The following is a 19194-nucleotide window of genomic DNA, read 5'->3' on the forward strand; positions in this document are numbered from 1 at the left end:
AAACAGGTTCTTTACACAACACTTGTGATTGCGTTTTCAAGCTGGGGTGTGGCAGGGTTGTGTGATGAACCGGGTGTTTACATGCAGCAACAAACAAAACACTTGTCAAACTTCGTTATCAAATAATTTATTTGTAACCTAAACTGATCAACACAGTAATCTTGCAGTAAATTAAATAAACTATTGTCAAAATGAAACATAATGCAAATACTTGTTCTAATATATATACATATGTTAATAATAATTTTCTATACGCATAATATACATGTATTAAAAATTTCAAGATTGAACAAATCGGAAAGTGCACAAAAAGGAGGAGGGGAGATAACGAAAGATATGTATTTGCCCTCCCCAAAAAAATAATTGTTACGATTGCACTTATCCTAAAATCTAACATGGCTTTGTGATATGAATAACATGTTCAATTATGAGAAAACCTTGTTTTTTTTTAGGTTTGTGGTTTTGTTTTTTTGTAGACTTTGTTTCAAAAATCATTGTCAAAACTAACTATCTATAACAAACCAATTAAATGGAACAATTGCCACCAAGTCCTGAACAATCTCACTCTTCAATTCCATGATTTTCATTTACCCTATATCACTAAGCAATTTTCATTACACAGTTCAAATGATTAGTCAAATAATTCACTTACTCTTGAACACAATTACAAAAGTTCTTATTCCACTTAAAGCCAAGGAAGATTGTAAGGAAGATTGTGTACATATAATTGGCACAAAGTTTCCATATTCAGGGAGAATTTAAATGTGTTCATCAGAACATGGATTGGTTCATTTTCAGGGAACCTTCTGTTGTATTAGGGAGAGTTGGAAGCTCTGTATATAAGATGGAGCATTTCACAAAGAGCTAAGTTTCAAGCTCTAGCAATCACCGACACACCATGGCCAAAAATCTCGACGCTTCTCACTGTGCTCTCATACATTATTGCCTTGGTGTGGACTTTCCAGCACAGACTTGTTACGTGCGTAGCATTTGCCACAACAACGTCATCTTCGTTTAGTTAGCCACACTCTGCAAAGACCTGAAGTTCCCCTGGCTGCCTTCCCAAATCCACAAAACCAACCATCTGAACCCTTTGACAGGGTGGAAGCCTGCGCTACACCTACATATCACTTGTTATCGATGACCTCAACGTCATCAGATTAGAACATGATCTGGCTGTTTGTGCGGCCCAGGATCAGCCTGGATGGCACAAACCAATTTCTAGCATTGCAAAACCCTGGTGGTCACAATGTTTTGAGCCGAGGTCAGCCCAAATAGTATCAACTACATATTGCTCTGCAAACTGTGGTGTCAAAATACATGTAAAAATCACCGTGGCGTTACTGACATCTTAAGATGAGTCTTGGTACTTTGTGAAATACAGCCTAGGTATTGGAGCCATTTCTTTAATACTTCTTCTTATTAGTCAAGTAATTTGGGTGTCACCTTTCTCGAGATAAACTAAGTGGGTCTGATATAATATTCTCATGGATGTCGATGAATAGTGGGGTGTAAGTAAGAAAATCCAGGAAGTCCACAGTCCCTTTGCCTTCTCGGTTGAATTTCTCAGCAACCTACGGGATAGAACAAATTAATACTTGTAACCTGTAACATCTGATGTTTTGACCCTAGCAGAGTCTTTCTCAAAGGCGTTATAGTAACTTGTGCTGAATAATTTGAAACAAAGAAAGTGCTCAGAGTTTTATGGAACATCATGATTAACAGCAAAGATTGTAGTTATAGCGTGATTTGTGACTTTACTGGACACTTTTCTTTCTTGCCAACAACCATTCTGAGACAAACCTTTAAATGAGCGGACTTCAGAGTCCAGAACAAAATAATTCCTCATGACTTAAATTATAGGGTTTTCTGAAGATTATGAGCACACTTTGACTCAAACTTTCTCCATGATCATGAGTCTAAACTTCAGTCTTACTTAAGAAAACTTCAGACTTAACCAAAGAACTTTTAACAGTTTCACCCAAGGAATTACGACTTCATCGAATGACTTAAGACTTCACCAAAGAGCTTCAGACCTCATCCAAGAACTTAATACTTCAACCATGAACTTAAGACTTTCATCCAATGACTTAATACTTAACCCAAGTACTTAAGACTTCACCTAATGACCTAAGACCTCACCTAAGAATTAAAAAACTTCACAAACTTCATACCCAAGTAATAGCACCTAAGGACTGATGGATAATCCATTTACATGTGAGTATTACAGGAACAAGCATGTAAAAGATTTTGCACCATCCTTTTGAAGCATATTTTGGTAATGAGCTGCAACATTATCTTACCAGATTAACATGTTCCGGTTTGAGTCCTCCTGCTTCCAGATCTACAATAAGGTTACTAATTGGTACTTCACCACCATTGTAATCTGCATCATCATCATCAGCAAGCAGGAAAAACAGCTCCTATATGGATTTAAAAAAGTTATTCTATAAGGGATACTGCTGCAGGCCTCTACTATAAGGAAAACATAACATTGCACAAGAACCTTGATCATGCACCACAGCAGTAATTCTCGTTTTCGAGAAATGATGATTGTTTTAATGTTTTCTCGAAAAGTAAAGCATTTCATGGAATAATATTTCAAGAGAAGTCTTTTACCAATAACTTCTGTAAACCCTGTAAGTTATTTGTAAATCTGTGAACTTTTATTTTTTTTCTGTTCCGAAAGTGTATAATGGCTTTAAATAAAAAAATACTTGTTATCGATAAATGGAGAGCTGTTGATTGTATAAAACATTGTGAGAAACGGCTCCCTCTGAAGTAACGTAGTATTCGAGAAAGACATAATTTTCAACTAAAATATTTGATTTTGATTTTGAGACCTCAGAATTTGAGACCTCATAATTTCCTTTATTATCTCACAATTTCGACGACCAATTGGTTATTTTGTGCATATGGTGAGATACACCAAGTGAGAAGACTGGTCTTTGACAATTATCAAAGGTCAGGCCCGCGAGAGCGGGGGGTGCTGTGGGTGCTGCAGCACCCCTAGCAAAAATGAGGGGGGGTGCTGGAATATGCTATAGCACCCCTAGTTTTCGAACGTTAACAAAACAAGTATTTCACCCCTAAAATCCCCGAGTGAAAAACTGCTGAACGATTTGTGAGTATTACCCGTGTGTTTTTTAAGGTCTTTATGAAAGCAAGGTGAAAGAAATTAATGAATCTACTAATGTTTGTCGGAACATAGCTGTCAATGCTGTTTTAACAAAAGAACAACTTTTGTAGAATATAGTGCTGTATTTCCTTTGTGTTTGTGTTAAATAAAATGCATTGTGGGGTTATTATTTTTTTTAATTGCCTATAATATCCCACCTCCATAAGGTACATTTAAGTGCCAAATAATGGCTCAGAATGCACCACGGAACATCTAGGATCCCAAAAATTCCGGGGCCCTTAAGCGGGCCCGGACCCCAGGCCGTAATTTCTATGATTCTCTAGAAAATGTCAGCACCCCTTGGAAAAAATGTGCACTCGCAGGCCTGTCAAAGGTGTTTTAACACTTAAAAGTGTCTTTAACAGTTTACATGGTTGGCCAAGTTCTCGAGTTGTACATGCTACTGCCCAATTAACACTATTTTTGCATTACTTACCTTTGCTCTTTGCATCTTGACCTCCAATGCCTCAAAGTTCATCTTATTGATCATCTTCCTGATGAACGGCCTTTAAAAACAGAGAAAATAGAATTAGTTCTTGCAAACTGCCTTCCAACCAAAATGACCTATGTATATAAATGCAAAAGGTACTCACTACTGTGGTCGCCCACAGGCGAGCTAAAAGTAGTTTAATACTGGTCTGACATTTCGACCCTAGCAAAGTCTTTCTCTGCGGCTAAATTACACTCACACTTCTCAGTAAAGTACTCACAACAGACCAATTAAAGAAAATTTCTGTCATAAAAGTAATTGGTACAAAGTTGGAAGGGATGTAAAATACCAATCAGAAATTTGTGTAAATCAGTATAAAAAAGTTTACCCAATAAATAATGTTAAGTGATGTAAAACTACAACAAAAATGTTGTTCAAATGTTGTAGTAATTTCTCAACAATAAACAATGTAAAATTTGACAGCCAAGACAAAGACCATGATGATTTGAATGGATGTGCATTTAAAAAGATGGGAGTTATCATATTATTAAGATAATAATATTGTTTCGTTGTGTTATTAATTTTGTCTAGAAATGAGTTAAACTTACTCCAATCTGGAGACCTTCTCTGATAGTGCAGCTACCACAGTGAAGAGCTTGAAGTCTATCCTATGTCTCTGGGGTAAGTCCAGCACCTATTCACGAAAAATAATAATGTGACAGGTGAAAAATTTATGGTTTTGTTGTCTCTGCTTAAGTTGTTTATTTCCCCTTTGAGTTTAACAAAGAGGTAGACTTCCATCGCTTTACTCTATTATTAATTACTTTGCTTTATCTTTTCGTTCGAATCATTAGCTTTCCAAGTTACAGTTTATCGGATCTGTGGGGAAATTCCTTTGTATTTATAGTTGTTTCATGTTTATTCATTAGCTTAGGAATGCAGTAAATGGTTCCTGTGGGTCTTTTTCTTAATCTTAATTCAGTTGTTCTCAATACACCATCCTGCAAGGAGTAAGGTTTTTAAAGAACATTTTATACAGTGCTTGCTGCACGCAGTTTCCAATGTGGAAAAAATGAATACAACACGCTACATCTACAGCCTGTTGCATTATCTTTAAGCTCGTAACATGGGGGAGTAGCAGAAAAATGAAAGAGAGCAAAATTATAAATGCAAAAACAAGGACTCTGTAATTATTTTTCTATTACCAAGTCACATGAATGCCCATTTGGGTATTAGGATATCGTTGGAGATCAAAATGTTTAATCAACCGACTTACATGGTAAATATATTGGCATTCCTTCTCCGTTATGAGGTAGCTGTTTACTTGTCTCAGAGACGGCTCTAAGTCTGTCACATCCACTTCATGCTCCTGCAAGGGTAAAATCACACAGAGGAAAAAGATTCTTTAGAAAATATGTTCTCTGGCAGTGTGTTGAATCATGGAGACGGTTGAATGTTGAATACAACAGTGATTCATTTCAAATTTAGAGTGCAACAAAATACATGACATTCATTTCAGTGCATGGCTGAAATCAGCAAAAGATTGATATGTTAATATTTTGTGATTTTTTGACATGACATAATATAAGTGGTCGCCCATGTCTTACAAACTAGCCTGAAATAACATATTTACAAGTAAAAATGATGACTGGACCAAACTTGATCAAGCAAATAATGAAAAATGGTATGGTAACTTGGATACATTGAGTATAAAGAAAAACCTTACCCAATATGAACACTTTACCTCTTAGTTTATTGGCATGATTTGTGGTCAAGCTTTAATATTGTCAAAAAAGTAAGGCTGCCTTTAGAAGAATTGAGAAGGGGCTCAATTTTTGAATGTGCAGGGAAATGGTGAAAATCTAAGTATGATTTCCTGTAAAAATGAATACATATTGTTGTTTATTTATTTTTTATAGATGCATTGAAGCATAATGCTGCTTGCGACATAATTTAAAATTATTAAAAAACAAACAAATCAAATTCACAATACCTGTACTGGGTTCATCTTCTGATACATAATACTCTGTTTACGTCTGAAGTCATCGTTTGAAGCTGCACGACTGATAAGTTCCTGTCCCCTTAAGGAGCTTTCTTTCCAAGCTACTCTTGCTTTTTCATCTAGATGGGGTGAGATTTATAAGGTAGTCTTGAAATCTGATAATTTGCTGAATTGCATTTGAGTTGTGAAAACAAGTTCGTTAACATCGCAACATTCATTCACATTGGGAAGTCAATTAATAATGCCTTGGCCCTGCTTCAGGTATGCAACTCTTCCGCGTTGCCTGGCAACAACAATGTACAACTACAATAATGTAAAATGAGCCAAGTACATGCTAACAATGCATCTCATAGCATAATAAACCTCAACATTTTCTAGGGTACCATTGTGGTCTCATGTCCCGTGGCGTTTGTGCCTTTGAAAATTTTCCTCTTTTTTTGTCAACGGGCAGTTGCATGCCTGTGCAGCTTGGAGATAAGACTTTGGCACCCTGGGTCTTATTACATTGAACTGAATTCTTTCACCATCTTTGGTGTACTTGTTCATTTATGGGTCAGCTACTCTGATGGAATTTGAGGCATTGTATGCTGAGGTATCAATATATATTTGGTTTGTGGTAACACCATGTGTGTATCTACCTGCCAGGTAGAGTTTGTTCTCAGAGAACCGTCTTGCTTTATTCTACTACCGCGGAAGATGTTCGGGGGTTCGGGAGACTTCTTGTCGGTTAGATTATGTTCTTTACAGAACTGTCTTGCTTTATATTCTACTACCACTGAGTAGATTTGTCGGTATTCAGGAGACTGAAAAGAACTGTCCTGCTTTTTAACTACTACCTGGGGTTGTTATTAACTTCATTACCGTGGAGTGAGTTCTTAATTGGTCTCAACGTTTCGACTAGCTCTTAAGACGTCATGCCATCTAAAAACTTCCCAGAGATATAGATAGTATATTTATCTAGTTGAGAAAACATCAAGCCTGGTGGTTTGTATCAACACAATTGCTTGTTAAGTTGTAAAGTATTACCCAGTAGTCCAGCTATTCTATCTTGAACAACTTCATATTTTTCTTGGGCTCGTTCATGTTCCAAGTCCAGTCTTCTCACAGCTGGGTCGGATTCCAACTAAAATAAAGAAGACAAATTCAATCAATCAAAGTCCTGAATGTGGTCAAACAATGTAAAACAATTCAGAACCAAGAAAAGTGCCTTCTTTATACCAAGGTGTAATGGCTAGAGATAAAACAAAAATAATCCAGGGTCTTGGGTTCGAATCCCACCCGAGTAATATGCCTGTGATATTTTTTCACAGAACTCGAGGAAGTGCTGAGTATACAGTGGTAACACACATCTGTGTATGGGTAAAAACCAAAATTAACATTCTTTATCCCCGATGCAAATTTACCATCTATTATATCGTTGCGGTACCCACTGCCAAAACATACGATTTGAACTGCTACCGGGCAATCTCGGTAGTCTAGTTGGTAAGACACTGCTCTAGAGTTGCAAGGGTCGTCGGTTCGAATCCCACCCTAGTAGTATGCCTGTGATATTTTTTCACAGGACTCTGGGAAGTACTGAGTATTGCTAACACACATCGGTGTGTGGGTAAAAACCAAAATTAATATAAAAATAATCCATTCAAAGGATATTCCTTCTGGAATTTGAATGGCTTGTGCAGCATAGAGATACACACTATAGCAGGAATGTGTTAGGTTTCATCAAATTAAAGATAAACTCCCACAACAGGAATGTGAGCCCTCTTTCAACTAATGATGACAACAAGGATAATCCATCCATTAAACTGGAAATAAAAACTAAAATTTTCTTGATATGAGCTTTACTCCCTTGTCAGCCTCCGACATAAATTTTTTAATTCTTTTAATTTAGTGAACAACCTAAATGAGATATGCGCTGTTTATTGTATTTAGTAAGCTTATGAACGGACCAAATCGCAATTGTTTAAAAAAAAAATAAAACCTGTGCCAAAGTATGTAAACTAGTTAATGTTTATCATGAATGACACAAGTTAACTTTTTGCAAGTCTTTATTTCTTTAGTTTGTTCAAGTTTTCAGTTAGATATATTCACCAGCAAACATTTAAAAACAAATCACACAATCAAAGTATCTACAAAAGCAAACAATACAATATAATAGTTTTAAGAACTTTAACACAAAAATGTAAGAACACCTAGCAAAATACTGAGCAACCTGGGGTGGATTTCACAAAGAGTTAGGACTAGTCTTATCTCGAGTTAGGACGAACTACTCGTCCTAACTTAGGACTACCCATGCGTTTTTTATATCTCCCTACTCTTGTGGAATCGACCCCTGGTTTGGCACAACATGGTACACAACATTACAACATTTCTTACCATTTGAAGATGTGATGTAGTCAAACGCTCCAGCACCCAGTCGTCATTCTCAGGGTAAACCTCCTCAAGGTTTGAAGCATCATCTTGGTTGCCATAGCCAAGCTCTTCAACCACAGAGATGAACTTTACCTCACCTAGATAGAATACAATATCAAGACCTTAAGATATTTCCTCAATTTCATAGTTTGGGTTACGACAATCACGCATCTTAAAATCCCAACAGAAAGTCATGCATCGAACATGTGTTCATTGATTACCCACACAGACTCAAAAGCTGGCATACATTTGTATCTTTTCATAAAAGTTTTTAATTAAAAATTAAAAAATACAAAACAACATAGGCTTACTTCTCCCCTCAGCCTTGTCAGTCTCGATAACTAATTCTTGCTAAAATCAAATCCTTAACATATTATCTCCCAATGCATATTTGTTATTGGTAGAGCTCAGCTCGTTAAACTCAGTCATTGGTTCAAATCCCTATCTCCAGTAAATTTTTCTTTGTTCAACCCCAAATCATTTAAAATTTACCCAGTCAATTTCCCATGTGGTTTATAAGTTGATAATATTTGGAGTCAGAATTTATAATGAGTTCAGCAGGATTCAATTAGGATGTTTTTAAGGATTATTTTACTAAGGAGAAACTATAAATAAATAGTAAACTTGCGGGTACAACCATGTAATAATTAATCTCTTTTAAAGCCATTGGACCCTTTCGGTAAACAGTATTGTCCAAGGCCCACACTTCGTGTATCACAACTTCTATATCAAATAACAAACCTGTGAGAATTTAGGCTCAATCGGTCATCGGAGTCGGGAGAAAATAACGGGACAACCCACCCTTGTATCCGTGCGTTTCGTCGTGTCATGACATGTGTTTAAAATATATCCATAATTCTCACTATCGAGAATTGATATTGTTTTACTGTTTTCTCAAAAAGTAAAGCATTTCATGGAATACTATATCAAGAGAAGTCTTTTACCATTACCTTCTGTAAACCCTGTAAGTTATTTGTAAATCTGTGAACTTCTATTTTTTTTCTGTAGCGAAAGGGTCCAATGGCTTTAAAAGTGAGTGTTGACTCTGAAAAGAGCCGGTTTGGTCTTGACGTTTCGAACAGTTATTTGCTTGTCTTCAGCAGATTATTTTACTGTCAATAACCTCAACCAAAGTGGACAGCCTCATCTGGGCAACAATTTATCCAAACTGGGAGGAATTCAAGCGTCGCTTACCTTTCTTTTTCTTGCCTTTTGGATTTGCTTTCATGGCAGCATTTGGGTCATATCCAGGCCTTAGTATCTCTGGAAACTCCTGCCTTGTAAATCCTGCGAGGGTCCTTCGTCTAGCATCGGCTGATTCAACGATGCTCAACTGAAGAGCGTTTGATTTCTTGTAGAGGTTGTCCAGTTGGAAAGCAAGTTTATCTAAATACTCATCAGCTGCAAACTGTTCTCAAAACAAAGTATATATAGGATTTGAGGCATTGCATGGTGAGGTATCAATATATATTTGGTTTACGGTAACACCATGTGTGTATCTACTTGCCAGGTAGAGTTTGTTCTTTGATAACTGTCTTGCTTAATTCTACTACCGCGGAGTAGATTAATCGGGTGTTCAAGAGACTTCTCAGTTCTGAAAAGAACTGTCCTGCTTATTAACTATTACTTGGGCGGATGGTAAAGAAATAGGCTGGGATTACTACTTTAACTCTACTACCACGGAGTCAGTTCTTGGGTGGGCTCAACGTTTTGACTAGCTTGCTCTAGTCATCGTCAGGAGACTGAGACATAAAATGTAGATATTAATAATGTATATGATCATAAGCAGTTGTAGGTAGACCAATTCTAGTGAGCGGATCAACAACTTTTTTTAATGGGGCCATTATTGCTCAAGTGCAAGCTTGAGGAGTGATGGCAGGTTTTTAAACTGTTCATCTTCTGGGACCATGCAATAAATTGAATTTCGTTTTGACTGTGTTCTTTCTCTGTGACATTTGAAACTCCATCATTAGCTGTGTCTCAGATGCACATTGTGCATTAATGCTGAATTTGTTTAAATCTCTGCTGGGCGGCACAATATAAAGTTTTGAGTTTTGGGTGGGCCCGCCCAGCACTGCCCATCACATGTGGCTATAACACTGAATTCATGGGACAGAAAACCTCATAATTATTCGATCTGCACTGTGTCTAAGTCAACTTTTTTTAGTCAAAATAATACATGTAAAGAGGTTGATCTGGCTGGCTCAGTGCTTTCCATCCCTGCCTTTCACCTCTATGGACCCTTGTTCGAATCATACATCGGACTCAGAGCCTTGCATGTGGATTGGGTTTCACCCCTACTTGAATGCAGGGGTTTTCCTCCCACATCCAAAACGGAACATTTCTTCTTGTTTTCTACTTTCCTGTTATTTGTGTTAATTGTGCCATTGGCTGTGTCATGACTAAATATACTTACTGCATCAGAACCAAAAAAGTGTGTAGCCCCTCCCTGGTCAACCTCCTTCCCAGTGCCACTCTCTTTCCCAGAGCCAGTAAGAGCCATAGGGCTGATGTAATCTTCTTCATTTATAGTCTTGGCAACTGTAAAAGCATTCTTAAAATCCTCCCCACTGGACGATGGGTCATCATTTGCAGCACTACCATACCCTGAGGTCTCCGTGGTAACTGATGCATTGTCATGATCAGATTTTAAACTATCTCGAACGTTTGAAGACTGTGTGCTGTTGTGGACTTGAAGCGTTGCCATGGTTGGGACACTAGGCACTGTTTCTTCAATCTTGATACCTTTCTTGCGGAGTACACCATTGAAAACATGCTGGTAATGAGGTATTCGCTGTTTACTGTGTAAAAGAAAGATAAATGAATAAATCAATTAGTAATCACAATTGTTTGAAAATTGAAACTTGTGCCAAAGTATATAACTTAATGAATATTGATCATAAATGACACCAGTTTAGTATTTGCATATATTTGTTTCTCTAGGCTGTTCAGTGTAAAAAAAAAATAGGTTGGTGAGTGCAGGTTTTTTTTTATGGCTTGTACCAATAGAATTGTGGTGACTGCTCTATAGCCCCCCCCCCCTCACCCCTCCATCTTCAACCTTATGTTCTGAAGAAGAAAAAAAACACCATGATTTACATACACAGTAGAGCTAGGGTTACGGTTATGAACATTCACTAGGGGTTTCAGTACATAGGGATGTCCGAACATAGTGGTGTCTGAACTTAGGGGTGTAACAATAATTGTGACATGATGATGTTGAGCTGATAATTATGTTTATCTTTCCAAGGACATAACTAATCACAAACATAATATCTGATGAGACCATAGAGCTGTGGTAGAGTGACTTACTGAACAATGCAGTACTTGGCTAGGTAGTCCAACGCATCAATCATGATAGGCTCAGGACTCTCATGGCCATCAGGTGTGGCCTCGGTCTTGCGCCATTTCCGCTTCTTCGGTCTATCAAGAATGAAATCAAAATGATCATTAACAATTAAGTTGTTGTACTACTCTGTTTATAAAAAAACCCAAAACATTTGGTGTGGGATACAATCAACTATGATTCCAAGGGCTGTTGCCACCTACTCCTGGGGCTGAAACAGGGTTACCCCTCTACAGTCCATACAGATGTAGGCTTGGGTATCATCCATCAGAAGCCGGGCTGGTCGAGAGCAGAAAGCACTACCTCCCCAACTTTACGAAGCAATCACGATACAGGGTCTTGCTTAAGGACACAAGTGTCACTGACTGATTAAGGATATTCTATGTGCTTTCTGAGGCCAGAGGCACCTTAGGTATTCTCTTAATGTAAAAGAGCGAAAAGTTCACTCTCTTGTCCGAGTGGAGTCAGTTTCTCTCTTTGAGAGTGAAAGTCAATCTGTGTCACTCTTTTTGAGGAAAAGTGGAATGAACTTCACTCTAAATCGAGTTGTGAGTACCCGTGTTTCACTCTTAAAAGAGTTGTCCGCCATATGGCTCTTTGCAAGAGTGGTATGGCGGACAAAACGAGTGGTTTTTCACTCTTTTACATTAAGAGAGTATGAATGGAAGCCATATCCTTCAACACTGAGTTTACAAAGAATGTGAGGCCGACTTTTATAACAGTAGGTGAAATCACTGTTGTAACATTTGGTCCGGAGCTCTCCCTGTCAGTTTGATTACTAGATTTGACATCCTATAAACCAATTTTTATTCGATATGGAAAAAAAAGTTTGTGGTAACACCATGTAATGAATAGCTCTCAATGAGTTGGGTGGTTCTGAAAAGGACCGTTGGTTACATTTCAATGTTTCCATCAGTATGCTCTGATCGTCTTCTGGAGAAACGTCGAGTTGGAACCAACAGGTTTTTTCAGAACCACCCCACCTCATTGAGAGATATTCATTACATGGTGTTACTGCAAACTTTTTCCATACCATATTCCCACCATGCAAAGTTTCGAATCTACCAAGTTTTGTTCACCAAAATGAAACACATTTACCAACAAACAAACTGAGAAAAGACGTATTACTTCATTCCTATCGACAATTCAAGGCCTCATGGGAGACCGACATGAGTATGCCCTGAAATCATTTGTATATCGTGAGTAAAAAAGTGTCTAAACTCATTGAAATGATTGGACTGCTTGTCTCATTTTATAAGATTTAGAAAATAACTCCCCTGAAGGAAAATACAGATTATTATTTTTTGTAAGGAAGTCGCCAGACACACAAGGCCTGAAGGCCACTTCAAGGTGTGGGCTACAATCAACTGATCAGAGTGACACTTACTTGTATTCCCGTCTCCTGCGCATAACAATTGGTTCTTGAGTCAAAGGTGGGGTGAGAGGTGGCAGCTCCACTTCTGGCTCTGGGGTAGGCGCCTTGGGCTCCTCAGGGATGGGTATAGCGGGTAAAGGTGGTACCTCTATATTGGGCGTGGGCTCAGGGGAAGGTGAAAATCGTGGGGGTGCCACTGGCTCGGGTAATTTCTTGATGACTGGCATGACAAAGGGTTTGGATTTCTGTAGAGAGAAAGCAACAAGATTGAATTAGACATGACAGTTGCATTTGAGCAAATTATTGCTATCTCTGCCTGGGCCCTGAGCCCGATTTCATAGAGCTGCTTAAGCAAAAAAATCCTTGCTTAGTAAAATCAGGTTGCAGGAATTTTTTAGGCTAATTTTGCGGGAGTAAATTTCTAGGGGTGTCAGTATCCATCTGAGTTTTCCCGAGAAGAGGAACGTCTGTCAGATTTTTGAGAGAGCTATTGAGAAGCCTAGCCTGAGCTAGCCTTTTCTCAAGGCCTTCGTGCACATGGTCTCCCGTTTCCAGTCGCTTCACTGTTTCCGTCACGAAGGCCTTGACAAAAGGCTAAGCTTGAGCTTGTATCGATATGCAAGCAACTGGCTGGAGGTAAGACAAAGCAAACCCCTGAATATTACTTTTTTTTTCAAACTCCTAAAAAGGAATCCAAAACAGACAATCAACCAAATAAAGTCCTGTTGTTATTTCCAGAGTCTTACCTTTTTGGGTTTATCTGGAATCTTCTTAGCCTTAACAGCGATAGGTTTCTTGGGTTGGACTGGTTTAGGCATCTTAGCATTTCGGTTTTTCTTGACAGGTTTTGTGACTGGAGCAGGAGGCGCTTCTGGTTCTGTGGAGGAATCATGATCACAAAACATTGTTTTTTATCTGTTTTGTTCATTTGTTCCTATGTCTACTGTTTTATAGTTAATACATGTATTATTGTAATACAGGTTCACCCCTTGAGCCCAGCCTTGTGCTATTTCTACTGTTTACCCGACCTTTGTTATGTTACATGGGTGTTTGTTTGGTTTGGGCTCCCCTGCAGTATCATAAAAGTGTATATTATTTGGAATATGTTTACATTATTGCATGCATTACAATGTACTGTGGATGCAATAAACCAACCAATCAACCTTGAGGCTGATTAATTTACCTGCAGGGGGTGGTGGTGGCGGAGATGGTGCAGGAGTTGGTAGTTTTGGTGGTTCTGGCTCAGGCTCTGGTTCCACCAAAGCTTCAGGTTCTGGCTCTGGTTCTTTGGGTGGTTCTAATGTAGGAACTAAATGATGGAGAATATTTGTACACTTTATTAGAACTTCATTTGAAGTCCACTATTGCAACTGAAACAGTGTTCAAAACAAACAAAACGGCTTGTAAAATTACATTTTCTGTGCAAAATTGACTTGCGTAAAAAATTGATAGTGAAGAAAATAAAAGTTACACACACAAACACTTTGTAAATAAGGAGTGCTGTTGAAGTGCAATATAAAAGAAATTCAAAGATTTTTTGCTTAAAGGAATTAATTTAGCTACTGTGGAATGCAAGTACATGTATTAGTATTAAATGTGATTTGGATTTAAAGAAAGCATATAGCTTCTGGGGAAAGGAGGGTATGTGCACTGCAAATGCTTATAAAAAGAAATGTTGATCAATTATAAAACATACAAAGACTTAAGAGCTTAGAAAAGTGTAAAGTACAGGGATGATTAGTATCAAATACTGTGAAGTTTTGTGTCCCTATAGTGTCTGATGTTCTTTTTGTGATGGGGGGACATTGGTCGCTTCATCGGCTTCATAGGACAGGAAGAGTACAGGTTTATCACGCACAAACATGATTGCTAAAACACACACAAATCATTCCATCAGTCAAACAATATCAAGCCAAACAATTAAAATACTCTTTAAAGTGTACTTTGAAAGGAACTTTTTATCTCACTTTCTGTCTGAATGGATCAAACAAAACTTGCTTACTCAATGTGCGTTGTCTATACAATCAAAAAAATGTTAATGGTCTGTTGTTTTAACCCTAGCAATGTCTTTCTCATTTTAGCCTTCGAGAAAGTCTCTGCTATAGGGTAAAACGTCAGGCCATTAATTTGTTGATTTTTGCATTTATACCATAGCTTCTTTTGGTTGGTGTGAGCAGTTTGCCACTGTAAGTTCTATTTTCTCATTCATAAAATCAAGTAAAAACTGTCTCTCTAGAAATTGGATGTCTATGGCCAGTTTTTACACAGAATAAGTTGCAACTAGGCCTACTATGAGGTATATAAAAGCTTCAATGTAGTCACTGTTTTGAAAGTTTTGTTGTCAGACTTCATCACATATCAAACCAAACTTACACAGCATCAACATAGCTTAGACAGTGTCCACATAGAGTAAATTTGACTGTCTCTATTGCAGTGTTCAACTTTTAAAAGAGTGATGAATTTATCAAGTCAAACATCTCATGTTTTCCTTTCTATGGGATTACACCTTACCGGGTTCGTGTCTGAATGACACCTGAGGAATGTCCATATAGCCCTTGTCAATCTTGGCTGCTTCTGTTTGTTGCACACATTGTGTTATTGAGACAAGTAAGTAAGCAAGCAAGAAAACAGAGAAGAAGTTATTGCTAGCGTTAGAGATTAGCCTTGGTCCCAAAAGAAGATGAAGTAAAGTAATGCAAGCATAAGCGATTAGTGAATCATTGGAACGAAAATGAAAGTACAGTCACAAATGTTTCTAGACTGATTATATTGCATAGACATTATTGCTAGCATTAGGTATTAATTAGCATTGGTCCCAAAAGAAGTTAAAAGTAAAAAGTATTGCAAGCATTAGCGATTAGTGAACCATTGTAACAGAAATACAGTCACAAGTTTTTCTAAGTGATTATATAGCATAGCTTGTAAAATTAAAGTTTTGAGTTAGGAATAGCGTCTTGCATTAATATTTACATAATACAGAAAGTCACAATAGTTAAGTTATTGCTTTTAAAAATTAAGATTGGTGAATTCAGAATAGAATTAGAGCTGTTATTTAATACTGAGTTCACTTGTCTTAAAGAATGAAGTTTACACAACTCAAGTTATGTTAAGAAAGATTGTAATAGTTATAGCACTACCCTCAAGTACTTAAAATCCACCTTTGTGAAAAACTATGTCATTTTCCAACTAATTAATAGTGTCTGTGCACATGCTTATATGTCATTAGCATAATATTTCAAAGGAAGGGCTAACTATGATGGGCATTTGAAAACACATTGTCGAGGGTCTATTGGCTACACTGTGTCCAACCTCACCTGTGTCTTTCTTTGTCTTCTTCTTGATGGGTTTAAGGGGTTTCTTACGCTGTGGCTTGGGTCTCACAGGCTTTTTGTCTTTACTCTCAAAGACTGAAGGATGGCAGAAGAAAATGGAAGGACAGAGAAGGATGATGATGATTTAGGGAATGATTATAGAGAAGTAATAGGAAAAGCTTGCAACCAAAACAACTATAACATCGACTTTTTAAAACAACCATTTAACACACATAACTTTTTACAACTTTGATCAAACCTGTAACACTCTAATCAATTGTAAAAGGATGGCCAACTACCTATAGGCTATTGAGAATTTAATGAAGTAGCAGAAAAATGCACAAGAAAAATGTACTTGTATTAAAAAGTAATGTTTAAGAAGTAGTTAAGAAGTAGATTGTCATTTCAACCCAATTTGGGTACCAGGCAGGAAAAGAAAATTTCACAAATTTAGAGCTGCATGGATAACTACCCTTGATAATCTTGGCATTCATTCATGAATTTCAACAGCAGCAGAAAAATACAAAGCATGAACTTGTATTTAATGCAAAAGACATGATAGAATTAAACAAATACATACAAATAAATAATAATACAATTATAAAATAAATCTTAGGACTAGTCCTAATTTAGGACACCTGGTCCTTTACAAAAACACCAAAACATACCACACACGAAAAGAATTCAAATTGTGACAAAAGTCAATTGCATGACTCATTGCAAAGATGCTATTGCATGCCGGCACTCCTGTATAGCATTAATATGATGTAGAGATTTGTTCAGTAGCATTAAAACTTTTCTATTAAAAACCGGTAAAGTACCCTTTTGAAATCCCAGCAGGTGAAGTAAAAAACAGGTTTTATGTTTTTAAAAAGTTCTCCCACTCACTTGGTTCTGGTTCTGGCTCTTGGGGAGGTGGTGTTGGATCTTTCGGTGGCAGCGGTGGGATCTCAATAGCTGGGCTAGGTTCCCTAGGTGTGGGCGTAGGTTCCTTAGGTGTGGGCGTAGGTTCCTTAGGAGGGGGAGTGGGTTCTCTGGGTGGGGGTGTGGGTTCTTGTGGTGTAGGTGGTCTAGATTCTTCAGGTGGTGGAGGTGTAGGGTCTGGAGTGTGTTCTTTAGGAGTGGGTGGTTCAGGAATGGGGTCCTCTTTGAGAGGGGGTGGAGGGGTTATGGCTTTGGGGGGCTTTGGTTTATCTTCTGTGTAGGAAAGAAAGATGGAGGTGTATAAACTAATTGCCATTGTTAGTCATATGAATGGGTTAATTAATGTAAATGTAGTTTATGGGGTAGGGTACATCTGCAAATTCCACGAGTCAACTCAAACTTACAATCCCCGCAGCACAGTATTTTTCTCCCCTTGTCCCCAAAGTTTTGTTGAAAGTGAAAAAGAGGTCCATATCCTGTCCAAACTTTGAGTTTTACTTGGAGCTAACATGAATAATGTGTATTGGTTATCACAGCTACCAGTTGCCTTTTTGTATTTTCATCAGCTCTAATAATAATTTGTTCTATCCAGAGGCCTACTTGCTATAGTGATCATTAAAAAGAGGGGAAAAAGTATCTTTCAAAATATAGACCAGAAAAAATCACGAATGTTCCTCCACCAGTGAAAAGTGAAATACAGTTATTTAGAAGAGTGCATTTTTTGCAGAAGATCGCCAAATACAAAAGTGACCATTTAAAATTCAAACAAATTTCACAGTGATAACTATTTTCAAGTATACTTTCCCTCCACCACAAACAGAAACAATAACAAATCAAACATTTAAAAAAGTGACAGTGAGATGCTCCTGTTTTTTTTTTTTTTTTGACTTCCTGTAAAATCAAACAAATTTGCGAATTGGGGTTTTTGAAACATCATTCTTCAGAATGAATGGAGAAAATTAACCTATTATTCCACATCCTCAAATACTGAATATTTCCCTTCTGTCAAAGAAAAAACCCACACCAAAATTTAAAATAAAATGTAATTTGAAGGCAACAGTATTTAAAAAAACCCAATTACTTTGCCATTTGCCAATTCTATTTTCGTGTTGTTATATAAGTAGTTGGTTTTACCAGTAGTTTGTGTAGCTTTGTACATTGAAGAAACTTGAATAAAATTCCCCCTCCAGGAAAAAAAATAAAAAAATAAAAAATTAACAGTGCATGGAACATGTGCAAATGCTTCACATCATAACTACTGCAGTATACTGAGTACAAGACCAGGGCAACAGGGGCAATGAGTCTGTGTCTTTTAAGGCTGACTTTGAATGGTCTTCGGGTGATGTCGGAGGGGATTTGGAATTTTGCATTCAAGATTGTGAAAAAAAATTGACAACATTTGCCAAACCAATCAGTGTTTGTGCAGATACGGTGCAAATGTATCACTTCAATGTCACATCTTGTCCTACCCTTCTCAATAGAAGCCATGTTGCTTCCAGCCGTATTTTTGTCATCATTGACAATTGAGTTTACCAGGATTGGATCCTTCTTGAGTTGTCTCTGAGTCTCTGAGTTATTTTCCTCATCATTAACTTGAGATAATAAGAGTTAGATAATTAGGTTTGTGGTAGCACTATGTGTAAATCTCTCTTGGCGTGTCATGGCCGAGTGGTTAAGAGCACCGGATTCAAGCTCTGGTGTTTGATTAGCAGAGTGTGGGTTCGAATCCCGGTCGTGACACTTGCTACGTAAAATTGGGGAGGTAGTGCTATCTGGTCTGCTCTACCGGCCAGGCTTTGGATTGATGATACCCTAGCCTACAATGTACATCCGTATGGACTGTAAAAGGGGTAACCCTGTTTCAGCCCTAGGAGTAGGTGGCAACCGCCCATGGACAAACATTGCAGCCCACACCTTGAAGTGGCCTTCAGGCCTTGTGTGGCTGGCGACTTGCATAAATATAAAAATAAAAGTAGTGTTGGTTCTGAACAGAACTGGTGGATGACAACTCAACTTTTCAATCAGTATGCTCTGATCGTCCTCAGGAGTTATAACATTGGGTAGAGTGTGTCTGGGGCATTCAACTTTGAACTTTGCATGGAGACAAGTTTGAAAAGTTAATTTTTCCAAAACCTTCACAACTCATGCTACCTCAAACACTCACAGAGTGCATGTTTTTACATAAACTTCTAAAAAAACCTTATGTATTGACACCATAC

General features: G+C 37.7%; 1 protein-coding gene across 2 annotated transcripts in view; it reads right to left on the reverse strand.

The window, feature by feature from the left end:
* Positions 1-149: 149 nt before the first annotated feature.
* LOC117300614 (titin-like) overlaps positions 150-19194 on the reverse strand; it is a 25979-nt gene continuing 6934 nt past the window's right edge. Inside the window, exons 8-25 of one of the 2 annotated variants that reach the window (XM_033784283.1) lie at positions 18445-18567; positions 16940-17248; positions 16055-16147; positions 15252-15314; positions 13924-14049; positions 13487-13617; positions 12753-12985; positions 11332-11442; positions 10436-10820; positions 9214-9427; positions 7984-8117; positions 6637-6733; positions 5602-5729; positions 4885-4977; positions 4217-4302; positions 3615-3684; positions 2304-2423; positions 150-1574 (exon numbers count right to left, since the gene is read on the reverse strand). In XM_033784283.1, the coding sequence (XP_033640174.1) occupies positions 1443-1574; positions 2304-2423; positions 3615-3684; positions 4217-4302; positions 4885-4977; positions 5602-5729; positions 6637-6733; positions 7984-8117; positions 9214-9427; positions 10436-10820; positions 11332-11442; positions 12753-12985; positions 13487-13617; positions 13924-14049; positions 15252-15314; positions 16055-16147; positions 16940-17248; positions 18445-18567 (2648 nt within the window). In that variant the 3' untranslated portion in view covers positions 150-1442. The remainder of the gene's footprint in view (positions 1575-2303; positions 2424-3614; positions 3685-4216; positions 4303-4884; positions 4978-5601; positions 5730-6636; positions 6734-7983; positions 8118-9213; positions 9428-10435; positions 10821-11331; positions 11443-12752; positions 12986-13486; positions 13618-13923; positions 14050-15251; positions 15315-16054; positions 16148-16939; positions 17249-18444; positions 18568-19194) is intronic. The other variant, XM_033784284.1, reaches the window with a different exon arrangement.

Source organism: Asterias rubens, chromosome 16, assembly GCF_902459465.1.
Source record: "Asterias rubens chromosome 16, eAstRub1.3, whole genome shotgun sequence".
NCBI lineage: Eukaryota > Metazoa > Echinodermata > Asteroidea > Forcipulatida > Asteriidae > Asterias > Asterias rubens.